The 14232-nt window shown below is 46.6% G+C and overlaps 1 protein-coding gene across 3 annotated transcripts in view; it reads left to right on the top strand.

Annotated features, from left to right (window-relative positions):
• KLHL14 (kelch like family member 14) overlaps positions 1-14232 on the top strand; it is a 107909-nt gene that overhangs the window by 67467 nt on the left and 26210 nt on the right. For all 3 annotated transcript variants that reach the window (XM_090039905.1, XM_090039904.1, XM_090039906.1), the window contains exon 5: positions 3899-3977. In XM_090039905.1, coding sequence (XP_089896031.1) covers positions 3899-3977 — 79 coding nt within the window. The remainder of the gene's footprint in view (positions 1-3898; positions 3978-14232) is intronic.

Raw genomic sequence — 14232 nt, 5'->3', positions numbered from 1 at the left:
AAAGAATCCATGGACCCTCCACAATGAACTTTGGGCTCCTCTCCACCCAGAGATCATGGGGGTGGGGGATACAATTTCTCACTGCTACCTCCTCTAATGGCTATTTGGAATCAGCTACAAAGAAGGCCTGTAAATGTTGATGGGATTACCATTGAATATATATGGTGGTCATGAAGGCATGTGTTATAGAACGGTGCTGTTCCCCAACACCACAGCTAGCACTGTCCCTAATAACCTGCAGAATAAAGGTTGAAAACCTTCGTGGAGGATTTGGTGTGGGTGGAAGGAGAAACTGCTACCCTGTCATCCCTTGCACTGATTTACCTCATTTGGCTTCCCTCTACTCACTTTACTGCTTGAAGTTTCTACGTAGGGAGAAGTGCTTCCTGACGTACATACTTCCAGACTGGTATGCAAAACAAAATAATGCATTTCGTCTAAACTGAGTTCCAAGAATATTTTAGAAAATCAGCAGTGGAGCCTATTACGCTGAGTTTTATAAACATCCTTCTAGTGCTTAGTGCATTGGGAAGTCCACCCTCCCTCCCCCAAATCGGGGATGTCTAAAGTAAAAACTAAAAAGCTATTATTTCAAAGATTTCATAGACATTAGGGCTGGAAGGGACCTTGGGAGATCATCAAGTCCAGCTCCCTTCCCCAGGGGCCATAAGTCAACTGGGGTCAAAGGATCCCAGCAAGATAAACGTCCAAATGTCTCTTAAAAGAGTTCCAGAGTAGGTGCTTGCACCACCTCTGGTGGCAGTATGTTCCAGGCCTTGGGGACTCGGACAGTAAAGAAGTTCTTCCTTATGTCCCACCTAAAACAGTCTTGGAGGAGTTTGTGACTGTTTGGCCTTGTCATCCCTTGGGGCGCTCTGGTGAACAAACTTTCCCCCAGATCCTGATGTACACCCCTTCCTCATATACTTATAGGCTGCCACCAGGTCCCCCACCCCCCAAGCCTGCACTTTTCCAGGCTGAAGCGTCCCATAGCTCTTAGCCTCTCATCATAAGACCTGTTTTCCTGCCCTCTGATCATGTGTGTGGCTCTCCCCTGGACTCTCTCAAGCTTCTCCACGTGCTTTTTAAATTGTGGAGCCCAGAATTGGACGCAGTACTCTGGCTGCGGCCTCACCAAGGCCAAGTACAATGGGAGGATGACATCCTGGGATTTGCTTGAGAAGCATCTATGCCAGAGTTTTGCTCGCTTTACCAGCTGCAACATCATATTGGTGGCTCATATTCATCTTGTGGTCAGTCATGACTCCCAAGTCCCTTTCGGCCATGTTGCTAGCAAGTGTAGCACTGCTGAGCCTATAAGCATGCTGTGGGTTTTTCTTTCCAAGGTGGAGTACCTTGTATTTTTTGGTGTTGAACGCCATCAGGTTTATGTCTTCCCATTTTCTGACACTGTCATGGTCAGCTTGGATCACCATGTGTCCTCAGGTGTGGACGCTATACCTCAAATTTTGGTGTCATCGGCGAACTTGGCCAGTCTGCTTCTGATACCAATGTCCACATCATTAATAAAGATGTTCAAGAGTATAGGCCCAAGGACGAACCTTGGGGGATCCAGTGGTCACAGCGCACCACAATGATTTATTTCCGTCAACTACCACTCTCCAGGTCCGACCTCGGAGCCAATTCCCCAGCCATTGGACTGTGATGTAGCTGAGGCCGCAGTTGGCTAGTTTTTCTATGAGATGATCATGGGATACCAGATTGAAGGCTTTTTAAAAATCAAGATATATGACATCAATCTGCTCTCCCTTATCCAGGTGATGTCACCTGGTCATAGAAGGAGATGAGATTGGTTCCCCCTCTTCCCTGTCTCACATGCTAGGTGGCTCCAGTCGCGTAGCTTCCTGGGGGGCTGGGCCAAGTAGGAGCCGGGGGCGGGGGGCGTGACCCTTTTCGGCTCCACTCTGCTGGCCTGCAGCTGGGCCACATCCCTCCCACTACCATAATACCATTAAAGAGCTCTAAGCACACAGTAAATGAAGAGGTCTTTGGTTTGCAATATTTGTAACAGTATTAGAACCATCCAAAATGGAAACTGATGCTTGTATTCAGTATATACTAGACACTGATCTATAGGTGTCTATACATGTGCTGGGGAGGTGGCGGGGTGAGGAACGCTTGAATTAGAGTACCTGCAGCATCTTGTGTATAAGCATCTCTGTGCTTCAAAATGGTGGTGGGAGTGCTTTATCTAAAGCTTTTTGATTAGCTTTAGATAAAGCATCTCCAAGGCCATTTTGAAGCATGGGGATGCTGATACATGAGACGTGGAGGTTAGCTGGAGCACGGTAATTACCACATTCCAGCAGAGTTGATTAACTGAGTCTGCTCCAACGCACTGTAATTACAGTGTATTAGAGCAGCCTTTGCGCTTATGTATGGACACGCTGTATTTCCATTCTCTTGTAGCACTGAATATATAAACAAATAAACTAAAAAAAGAGAACTGCAACTAATATGACATGGACCTGCCCCTGCCCTGGTATTTTTCCTGATTGTTGCATTGTTGCCCCTAAATTTCATCTGCCTTTTTTCTTCATAGCTTGTAGGGACTGAGGGAGAGACAATAGGTAAATTCCTGGCCTTTCTGAAATCAGTGAGTTAAGATGTTGCCTGGCCCAACAGGACCTCATCCTAAATAAGGAACCTGAAGACCTGGATCTAATAGAAACTACTGTACTATTCAGCAGCTGCCTACCCCAATTCTTTCAGCAAGCAGCATGCTCATATACAGTAGAGAAAATAAGATTGCTTTCAGAAGGAGTCATCACCATATTTCTATGTAGAATGTGACCCTAAGTATTTTGAATAAAAACTCTCTTGCGTATATATTTTTTTCTTATGTATGATCCAACTATTTTACTAACTTAGTTTGTGGCATGTTTACATAAGAGGTATGTGGCAGAGGCTGTCAACACTACAGATGTTTTGACAATGTAAAATATTTGCCCTGTACAATATCTGCTGACCATTTATATAATGGTGACATACATGGCTAGGTTATTCAGCTGTCTTTTGGAGCCTCTAATTCAATTTTTTAGTCACACGTACATAAACAAAGGTTTCTTTTTCAGAGACCCTCATGTGTTGAAGTCTCAGGTGTTACACAGAAATTACCATGTACTTTTTGCTTCAGTCTTCTTGCTTTGTTGTCAATCTGCATGTAAAATAATCTGCAGTTCTTAATATCATGAAAACATGAATACAATTCTGGGGCTTGACAGCAGGGATAAGCTAGTTAACTGGCTTATGTTGCTCATGTTTCCCATTTTTATCTAACACACATTGAATAAGACTCCGGGAGTATATTCTCCCCTCAATGCACAAGTATACCTCCTACTAACTTATATCAGAGGAAGATAGAATAAACTTAATGTAAAGGCTGTATAGTTTATCCTTATGGTTTGTGTAGGTCCTGGTTATTTAAGCAAAACTTTTACACTGCTCCAAATAGAAAAGAAGTAGGGAGGAAAAAGTACAGGTTCTACCTATGATTTTTCAACCTGCCACAAAATCCTCTAGGCATAAAGATGTCATGAAGAAGCCCCTTCTTGGGGTAGAACTTGGTATTGTGTAATGAATTATGGCAGAGTTGAAAACACTGGGACATCTATTTTAAATACAAGTCTCAAACTTCATATTACAGAGAGGAAGAAGAATCTTTACACATTCTTACTTATGCCATTGACACTTGCTAAACCAAATACTGTAACACCCAATTACTTGAATTATCACTGTGCATATACTGAGATTATTTAGTATTATAAAGATGAGCCTATCGTAAAATCTGCCAACTTGTAAAATATAATAGCAGCTTATACAATAGTGATGCTAAATACATGAAATAAACCACTATCAAAATAATCTATCTTTACAGGGAAACACAGTACAAACTTTGTCAGCCGATACGATCCTAGGTTTAACAGCTGGATACAACTCCCACCGATGCAAGAGAGGTAAAAAACTACTACATACTTTAAATATTGGTTATGTTGTCCTAAAAGGAGCTGAGCATTAGCTTAGTTTTGGAAGAAGGGAATCCTAAAACATCAGTAAAGAGCTGAAGATACATACAGTCTCAGTGGGCTGGTGCTGTTCTTTATACTCCTAACTTTACTGAAACATTCTAAATTCAAATTTCTTGGGACCAAGTCCTGAAGTGTCAACCCACGCAAAATATCCATTGACTTTGTGATGGGAGAATTGTCTCAGTAGTGATTACAGGATGGTGCAGATATATGTTCTGTCATGTTCCCTGAGCCAAATGGCACATAGAATATGCAGTAGACACCTGATGATTACTGTCAGATGTCTGTTGTAAGCAAGTGAAACCTTCATGTGCAAATTAGTCCCTACAAGGAGGAATTTTTCTACCACTCCAGCAGTGCAAATGTATCCTGCACCTCAGTGGTCTTTGCATGGTCTGCCAGAAACTATGGCAGCTGATACAGATTAGAGCAGCATTCAGTTCATACTTTCATTTTGTATGAGGAGTGGCTTTGGCACTAGCACAGAAGCAGGCCCAGTGAGATATAAGCAAGGATCCAGATTTTCCAGTTGCCATGGAAAAACGCAAATTTTCTCCTTTAAAGAAGAAAAGCAGGAGAAACCACAGGTTTCCCTTTGCAGGCTGGCAGAATTTCAGCCTGCAAAGGGCTGTTTGGGGCTGGGGGGAGCAGGACGCAGGGGACAGTATGTCCATATGCACGCTTGCACACAGACACATGGCGTCCCCTGGAGAGCAGCTCTCCCAGCTGCCTGTAAGTAAGTCTGTGGGGAGGAGGGCACATAGTTGGGGTGGGGAAGGGCAAAGTGAGCCCCCATAGTGAGGGACGCAGTGGGACAGGGTTGACAATTCAGGATATTGCCCAGTGGTGATATGGTCTACATGTTATATCCATATACAGGATTTACCTTTATAGTTGTCATGAATGCTGTGATAGATCTAAGACTGTTCTGGGCTACCTTAGCTCTGTATTTCCATATTTACAAATACTTGGGCATCTTTTTCCTGCTTTTATGTTTTTTTTTAATTAGAAGAGCAGTGTTCTGTTTAAGGCAGGGATGGGCAATTATTTGGACTGGAGGGCCACTTAAGGAGTTTTAGTGAGCTGTTGAGGGCTGGGGAGGGTGCTTCCTTGGCCTTGGACCCCCTTCATGACTGTTTACACTGGCTGACATGGTGGGGTGGGGAATGCAAATTCATCCTATCCACCCCCAAGTTTGTGTGCCCCTTACCTACTGTCAGGGGCACCAGATGGAGCAGGTGAGCAGGGAGGTGGGTGGGGTCTCCATGGAGACAGGCCTGGGACCCCCAGAGGCAGGGTGCGCTCAGCCTGGTGAATGTAATGGGGCTGCAGGCGGTAGCAGCACAGGCCTGAGGCAGAGCCACAATCCCTGTACACTGCACATCCCTGTGAAGGGTGCTGGTGCCCTGGCCCCAGCCCCACGCTGTCACTGCCCTGCGATCCTGCCCCAGCTCCAGTCCCATCTACCCATGGCCCCATCCCATGTGCCTGGCCTACTGTGCCCTACCCACAGTGTCCATGGAGAGACTGCCCACCTGCTCGCCCACTGTGTCTAGTGCCCCCAGTGGTGGGTGTGGATCAAATGGGTCAGGATGCCTAGGCAGTGGGGCCAGGTCCAGCAGTGGCAGCAAAGACACTGGCAGTGGTATCTGGAGCGTCGGGGCGAGAGCAAGCTGCCACTGCAGGGGCTTCCAGGAGGGCGAGTCTGGTGTGCTGCATTGCCCCTGCCCCATCACCTGACCACTCAGTCCCACAGACTACAGCCCCAAAGTACCTGACACTTGTGCACAGGTATAGGGAGGGCTGTGTTAAGCACCAAGTAGTACCTCCATGCCCAGGGGCAGCCTCCTGCGTCTGGGCCAGGTGAAACTGAGGGACCTACCACTGGCCAGATAGAATCACTTGGCAGGCCAGATCTGGCCTATGGGCTATATTTTGCTCACCTCTGTGTTAAGAACCTTAATTTATTTGTATACCTCTTTACAAGCTTTCTTTTTAAAAGGGTTTTGCTTCTGGGAATTATATGTGATGATAAAACAGCTTACAGTTCTGTGATGGGGTATATAGACTAAGCAAAACTAGAAATGCCCAGTGCTCTAGGCATTCTTTTAAGTGAATAGATATATGGAGGCCATTATCAGTGACCTGGAAGCTGGTAACATATTCTTGGGGAATCTGAAACTTTGGTAGTGAGCTTGATCTATCTCTTTGCCAGCGCCATCCCTGGGTGGGGGGGAATTGGACCCTGAGCTTTGGGGGTCCCCATGGACAGTGCCGCACAGGCCCTGCCATGGCCATCGTGTGCCACTAGTTCTGTGTTCTGGCCGCTTGCTCCTCCCCCCAGCTCCACACTCCAGCCACTTGCCCCCTAGCCCCACACGGGCTGATATGCCCTGGGTCCTGCACACCCCTATGGATGGCTTTGCTCTTCACTAAGCATTATAAATACCTGGGAGCAAAACTCCAAGAAGAGTATGGTTACAATATCCTCTCTCATATGACTACCCAGACTTGAGAACAGCACGTGTGTCTGATTCTTGATTGATCAAATAAGGTTTGGATTAGAGAAGAGCCTTCTCAAACTCAAAATAGGAAAGCATTGGGTGTGAGCAGGGAGACAATAGTAGGGGGCTGGCCAGTTTTGTAACACTAGGAAGCATGGAGAAGGTTAATGTTAATATATATTTGAGTGTAAACTTAACTTTGTGGAGTGTCTGAAAAAAAGTATTCCTGGAGATTTTCAACAGCACTCAATGTGATTGTGATACAGAAAAGAAGGATGATCCAAGAAGGTGAAATTTAGATCTGTACTCAATATGAGGTTACATCTGAAGTAAATTCTGTTTTGGGACTAAGATTTGGGTTTGGATTTAGTTGTGATGAAATTTTGATGAGTTGTTCTTGTGATATCTGATGAAAAAGATTGGAAATCTTATGGGGATTTAGCTGTATCTGAACTACAACTAGAAAAGATGCCCCTGAGACAGTTTTTTTATAGGAGTTTAATGTTCTGAACCCTTCAGAAATGAAAAAGGGTTTAGATTTGATGCATCTCTTCAACACATCTAGAAAATGACTCCTTTACTGTTGACCCAAATGGTGGAGTGTAAAAATTTCACAGGCTCTTTCAGAATAGTAGCCAGAATACAAAAGTAAGTTTTTCTGAGGGATCATCCAGTGATGGAAAAAATGTCATCAGGAGTTGGGTTTTTTTAAAGAATGCTGTTTTCTTGCTAGACGATACTGACTTGCTTAAAAGGTGCTAGGTCTGTCAAGGCAATAATTAACAGATAACTTACCTGATTAAAGAGCTGTTATGCCATCTGATCCTCAGTGCCTTATTTAGGCAAATGCCTGTTAGTCAATAAGCTTTGTTTTTCCAAGTAAGGAGTACAGGATCAAGCCCTCTCTCTACTAGAATAATGCAGGCACCATTGACAAGCCAGACTATTTAACGGATCCATCTGAATCATTGTAGCCCATCAAGTCAAGACCTACTTAGGTACTATAGGCTGAAGATAATCAGCCAGACAAACTATAATGGCATCTTTAAAATCTCTGTCAGGTAACTGTCAGTTGCATGCACAGGCGGTATATTCTTAAATTAAAAATCTATATGAAATTTGGATGGATAAACTTTTATCTCCAATGCTAAAATCTGTATTAGGCTGATTTCACTTTCTGAGTTATAAGGAAAATATTGAAATATTTAATCATTCAATTTTAGATTCAGTGGTATGGAGGGGTGCACACTTTGTTTTGTTTTACTGAGAAATTTTCTGTGCAAAGATCATTTCAAAACTGTTTTCCTGTCCTGTGATAATACTTCGTACTTTCAAGTATAGCTCTTTAGTAAAAATACTAATTAACTTAATCAGGGCAGGCAAAATATAGCCCATAGGCCAGATCCAGCCCACCAGACAAATTTATCTGCCATATGAGCACCCACCAATTAATTGTACCCTGCCCAGCCCACACACCTCACTCCCACCCTCGTAGTTTTAAGGGCCCAGCCCAGGCAGCACATAGCTTCCAGCTGGGGCTTCTGCTGCCACTGCTGCAGCCCTGCTGCAGCTGCCAGAGGATCTGTTTGGCCTCCCCATTGTCCCGCTTACTCCGGGCACTGGGTAGGGAAGCAGTGGGGGAGAGGAGAGGGGGAGCTGCAGCTGGCTGGGAGCGTGGAGTGTAGGGGTAGCAGCAGTGGGCAGCCCACATCCAGGGGGACAGTAGGAGTGCGGAGCTCAGCTGGGCAGGGCGTGGGTGTGAGGGAGGGTGAGGGGATGTTGGGACCCTCCTCACCCTCTCCACCCAAGGTGCACAGCCCCCACTGCCAATGGCAGCCGCAAGCACCGGGCACTTGGGGTGCTCGTGGCCCATGCAGGCACTGCCACTCAGTGGTGCATGGATCTGGCCACCACTGCACATGGTGGCAAGGAACACAGTCAGGCTGGCCAGCCTCTATCATTCAGGGCTCCCTGTGGTGCATATGCAGCTCCTGCTACTCACACGCCACTAGGGGAACCTGCATGAAATGGAATCACCTGCCTTCCGCACCCCCTGCTGGCAGGTCCCAGGACTCCACTGGAAGTGGAGGAGAGTCCCACCCCCTGCTTCCCAGTGGAGTCCTGGGACCTGTACAGCAGGTGGCAGGGAAGGCTGCTGGTTCCATTGTGCGGAGCTTCCCATGAGCTGCATGTGTGCTGCACAGAGCCCCATGTGGTTTAGGCAGGCTGGCCTGGCTGTGCTCCTTGCCAACATGTGCAGCACTAGTCAGAGCCATGGGCTTCCAGGCAGTAGTGCCTGTGCAGGACATGAGCACCCCAAGTGCCTGCCACCTGCTGCTACTGCTGCTGCTGCTGGCGGGGCTGTGTACTATGGGAGGGAGTTTTGGGGGGCTCCCCACACCCCCCCCATCCTCCCACATAGTAGCATAGTTTCATAGTAGCTAGAGTCGGAAGGGACCTAGGTAGATCATCTAGTCCGACCCCCTGCCTTAGCAGGAAAGAGCACCGGGGTCAGATGACCCCGGCACATATGGCACACACCTATAATTTGCCCCCACAACCCTCTTACATATACATCATACCCTATTGCCCCCCCTGCACACACAGCCATACCTCCTCACAAGCACCCTGACACCCCACCATACACACACACCCACCCCAACCACACCCTGACGCACAATATACAAGAGTAAGACTTTATTTTTGAGTTATTATGCAATCATCTCTATATACATTATGCAACCACAAATCACGACAAAAATACATTTTTTAATAAAATTAAAATGTGTTATAGTAGTTGTTTGACTTTTAGTATATGATTTGTTTTTTTTTCTGGTTCCAAGATGCGAACCCTCTGCTCCCGAAAGGAGTACTTCTGGAAGGGCACAAGGGGATGGACTTCTGGTAGTAAAAGTCAGGGGTGGGACTTCTGGCCCCAAGATTGCAACCGGGGGTGGGGCACCTGTCAAGGGGCAGGGCTATCCTTGTGGCCCTCAACAGCTCACCAAAACTCATTAAGTGGCCCTCTAGTTAAAATACTTGCCAACCTCTGAACTAGATAGTAAATCAGTACTCTGAGACACTTTTTCAAGAGCAGCCTATTTAGGCTATTAAATCCAATAAAGGAAATACCTTTCTAGCAGCTATATCTCTGATTACTTTCTCTGTCCAACACAGGGTGGGCAAATTCTTTAGTAAAACAGAAATCCTCAACTTTAGGAAGACTGACTTTCACAAACTCAAGAGACTGGTCAGTCAGGTACTAAGGAACCATGGCTCCCTAGGAAGGGGAGTCCATGGGGAATGGTTGTTCCTAAAGAACTCAATCCTCAAGGCACAAGGGCAGTCCATCCCGTCCCACAGGAAATGCAGTCAGAGGGCAGGGAAGGCCCCTTGGCTCAACAGGGAACTTCTGGGTCTCCTGAAACTTAAAAGAAAAGCCTAAACCAGATGGAAAACTGGAATCATCACCAAGGTGGACTACTCAGCACTAGCCCATACCTGTAGGGAGCAGTCCAGAAAAGCCAAACCAGTAACCGAACTCAAGCTAACCACCAGAATCAAGGATAATGAAAAGTCGTTCTTCAGATATGTGGGAAGTCAGAGGAAGAACAAAAACAGTATTGCCCCCTGCAAGATCAAATGGGGCAGCTGATGTCTGACGCCCAAGAAAAGGCCAATCTCCTAAATGATTACTTTGCATCAGTTTTCCTCCCATGCAAGGGGGCCACACTGTCAAACAGCATGCAAAGTATCTAGGGATCAGGAGATGAGCCCACAATTGATATAGACCAAGTGAGAGAACAGTTCAAGAGGCTTGAGAGGCTTGACAGCCATAGGTCCACGGGCCCGGAAGGATTGCACCCGAGAGTCTTAAAAGAGCTCAGGGACATTATAGTATACCCTATGACCAAGATATTTGAAAGCTCATGGTGCTTGGGTGATGTACCGGAAGACTGGAAAAGAGCCAATGTGGTTCCAATCTTCAAGAAAGGGAGCCAGAAAGATCCAGGAAATTACAGACCTATCAGTCTGACATCCATCCCTGGAAAGATCTTGGAGAAAATTATCAAGGGATCCATCTGCAACAGGCAAATGGAAATCAACCTACTGAAGGCCAGCCAACATGGTTTTATTATTGGAAGGTATTTCCTGACCAACCTCATCTCCTTTGTGAAAAAAACTTACCAGAAGAAGGAACAATGGGAATGACCAAGAGAAGGCACCAGGGGAGGCAGGACCAAACATCGTTCTCCTGATACAACAAATACTATCATCAAAGACGTGGCAGTTGAGACCCCTGGGGTACCAACCCGAAGTCACCCCAGTAGTCAGAATGTGCTGTCCTAGGAGCCACGGTGAGGTTTGAAAAGAACCCACGCATGCAGCATTCAGGGGAAAGGCATGGAAAACTACATCCTTATATGACCAAGCATTGCCTGGACAAGGGAGACACGGTTCACATTATTTATCTGGATTTCAAGAAGGCCTTTGACTTGGTTTCCCATGATGTCCTCATGACCAGGCTGGGGAACTGTGGCCTTGACCATCTCATGGTCCAGTGGCTGGGGAAATGGCTCTGGGGTCGGACCCAAAGGGTACTAATTGATAGGAACAAATCAACATGATGCAGGGTTACCAGTGGAGTGCTCCAGGGCTCATTTCTCAGGCCGGTACTCTTCAATATCTTCATTAATGATCTAGATTTGGGCATCAGATGTGGACTGGCAAAGTTTGTGGATGACACTAAACTATGGGAGAAAGTGGTCATCCTGGAGGACAGGCTGGGGATACAGGCTGACATGGACATGCTTGCAAAGTAGGCAGACCAAAACCTGACAGCACTCAATGTAGAGAAATGCAGGGTACTCCACCTTGGGAGAAAAAAATAGCAACATACTTATAGGCTCAGCGGTGCTACACTTGGTAGCACCATGACCAAAAGAAACTTGTGGGTCTTGATTGACCACAAGATGAACATGAGCCCCCAGTGAGATGTTGTGGCCATCAAAGCAAACCAAACTCTGGCATGCATCCACTGATGCATCTCAAGCAAAACCAGGGACATCATCCTCCTACTTTACTCGGCCTTAGTGAGGCCACAGCTAGAGTATTGCATCCAGTTTTGAGCCCCCCACTTCAGAAGGGATGTGGATAAGCTCAAGAGAGTCCAGAGAAGAGCCACCAGTTTTATCAAAGGCCAAGAGAGCAAGCCTTATGAGGAAAGGCTGAGGGACATGGAACTCTTCAGGCTGGTGAAGAGAAGGCTCAGGGGGGACTTGGTGATTGTTTATAAGTATATAAGGCAGGTGCATCAGGATCTGGGAGAATACTTGTTTACCAGGGCTCCCCAAGGGCCACAAACTTCTAGAAGGCCTATTCAGATTCAATATAAGGAAAACCTTCTTTACAGTTCAAGTGTCCAAGGTCTGGAACAGACTCCCTTCACCCCCTCCCCCCCACAAAGTAGTGCAAGCACTAGTGGAAAGCGGCAAGTATTAACTTCGGATTCAGCTGATTGGGAGGACAGTGATTCGATTCAGCCAAATCAGATCTAAAAGACTCGGTGCTGCTTCAGAGATTCAGCCATAGACTAAACAGGCAGCTGACACAGCTGCCTCCAGCTGGTAAGTCTGTTGGGGTTGGGAGAGTGGGGAGGAAAGGAGCATGGGGGAGAGAGGGATTGGGGCTAGGGCTGGGACAAGCTGCCCAGCTGGGGTGGGGGGGACACGTTACTTGGGGAGGGGGGCGGGATGCGGACACAGCTCACTCCAGGTGGAAGGGGGCAAACAGCAGCAGGACACAGCCCCCGCTCCCAGCACTGATGCTCCCACATCCTGTGCCCCTTTGCGCCAGCTGGCAAGTGGTGGCAGGGCAGAGCCCCCGCTCTCAGCACTGATGTCAGTGTGGAGGTGCTGGGAGTGGGGGCTATGCCATGCTGCTGCTTGCCCCCTTCTGCCTCCCTTCCCCCCATGCTGGCTGGGCAAGTGGTGACAGGGCAGAGCCCCCACTCACAACACTGAGTACCCTCATCAGTGCTGGGAGCAGGTACTCTGCCCTGCCACCACTTGCCAGCCAGCACAGGCAGGGTGGGTGCTGTTGCTGCTTGCCAGGAGGGGCGGGCACTGCTGCTACTTGCCAGCCACACAGGGGGGCACAGGATGTGGGTGTGGCAGTGCTGGAAGCGGAGGCTATGACCTGCTGCTGCATGCCCCCTTCCACCCAGAGCAAGCCGTGCCAACATCCTGCCTCCTGCCTCCCCCCCACCCCAGCCCGGCTGGGCAAGTGGCAGCTGGACAGAGCACCTACTCTGAGCACTGCCATACCCGCATCCCATGCCCCCCACCTCCCTCCCCGAGTCCTGTGTCCTCCACCCTGGCTGGGCAGCTCCAGCCCCAATCTCTACCTCCCCCACATCCCTTCCTTCCCCCCCAACCCCAACATACTTACCAGCTGGAGGCAGCTGTCACCTGCCTGTTTTAGTCTATGGCTGAATCTCCAAGTCAGCTGAATCTCTTCCAAAGTTTTTCCAAATTGATTCAGAGCTTTTAATTGGTCTCCCAATTCAATTCAGATTCAGAGATTCTATCCCCAAATCAGGCCAAATCTCCTCCAGATCAAATTGGCTATCGAAGCTTTGTACAGTCCTAGTAGCACCTACTCTGGACTTATTCAAAAGGTGTTTGGATGCTTATCTTGCTGGGATCATTTGATCCCTGCAGACTTCCTGCCTCTGGCAGGGGGCTGGACTCGATGATCTCACGAGGTCCCTTCCAGCCCCTACTGTCTATGAAATCTATTAAATCTATGAATTCTCCCAATTTATGGAATGCACTATTGCTAAAAGTACAAGTCAATTAGCATTTCTGTACCTGGGTAGTTTCAGCTTTGAACTAAGTGTGACCAAAGCCTGGTAAACATCAAAGCCTTTTCTAGTATTTTAAAAAAATTAATTAAAGTGTTTCATTTAGAGATTCTTCTGCAATATTTTTAACTAAAAAATACTTAATTGTGCCAGTGCAAAGAAAATGAAATAGTCTAGAAGCAGACCAACCTAATTTCACTGTCCAAAGTGAATTTAATGAGAAAAACTCAATAAATAGAGATAAAGAAAGTAATCTTGTCTTGTTTTAATCTAACTTTTATTAATAACATAAATGGAAAAACTTTTGGTTAAAACAAATCATATTCTCAGTGTCCCTTTAACAAGATCCGGGCATTGTTATGTGCAGTAATAAAACTGATAGCTTTAAAGCTAAGTTTAGTCATCACATTTCATGTTTCAGGGTATAAATTCAATGCCTGTGGGGATCAGGAAAAATGTCTTCCCCCTTTCACACATGCAGCATTGTAAAATTCAGCTGAGTTCATTAGGGGAGCTTTTCACAATCCACTGAAGCATCAAGTATTGGCTACTGCTAGAGGTAGAATGTGGGACTAGGAGATGGACCCATTTTCTGATCCACAGTAGTAATCCAGTATAACTTTTGTTCCAAGAGTAGCTAGTCTCTTTCCTGTTTTGTTGGGGGAAAAGTTGCTAATCTGAAATCAGGTATAGCATATTATAGTCTGGAATAAGGTTTGCAGCGCTTAGTTAAATGAAGAACAATGAACAATCTACTATGTTCCATTTTGTGCTAAATGAGTTCAGACCATAAAACGTTAAATCTTTGGTGTTA

This window comes from Crocodylus siamensis, chromosome 3 (assembly GCF_052110815.1).
Source record: "Crocodylus siamensis isolate JL-2025a chromosome 3, ASM5211081v1, whole genome shotgun sequence".
Taxonomy (NCBI): domain Eukaryota; kingdom Metazoa; phylum Chordata; order Crocodylia; family Crocodylidae; genus Crocodylus; species Crocodylus siamensis.
The sequence above is the reverse complement of the archived record's forward strand: the minus strand, read 5'-3'. Positions and strand labels throughout refer to the sequence as shown.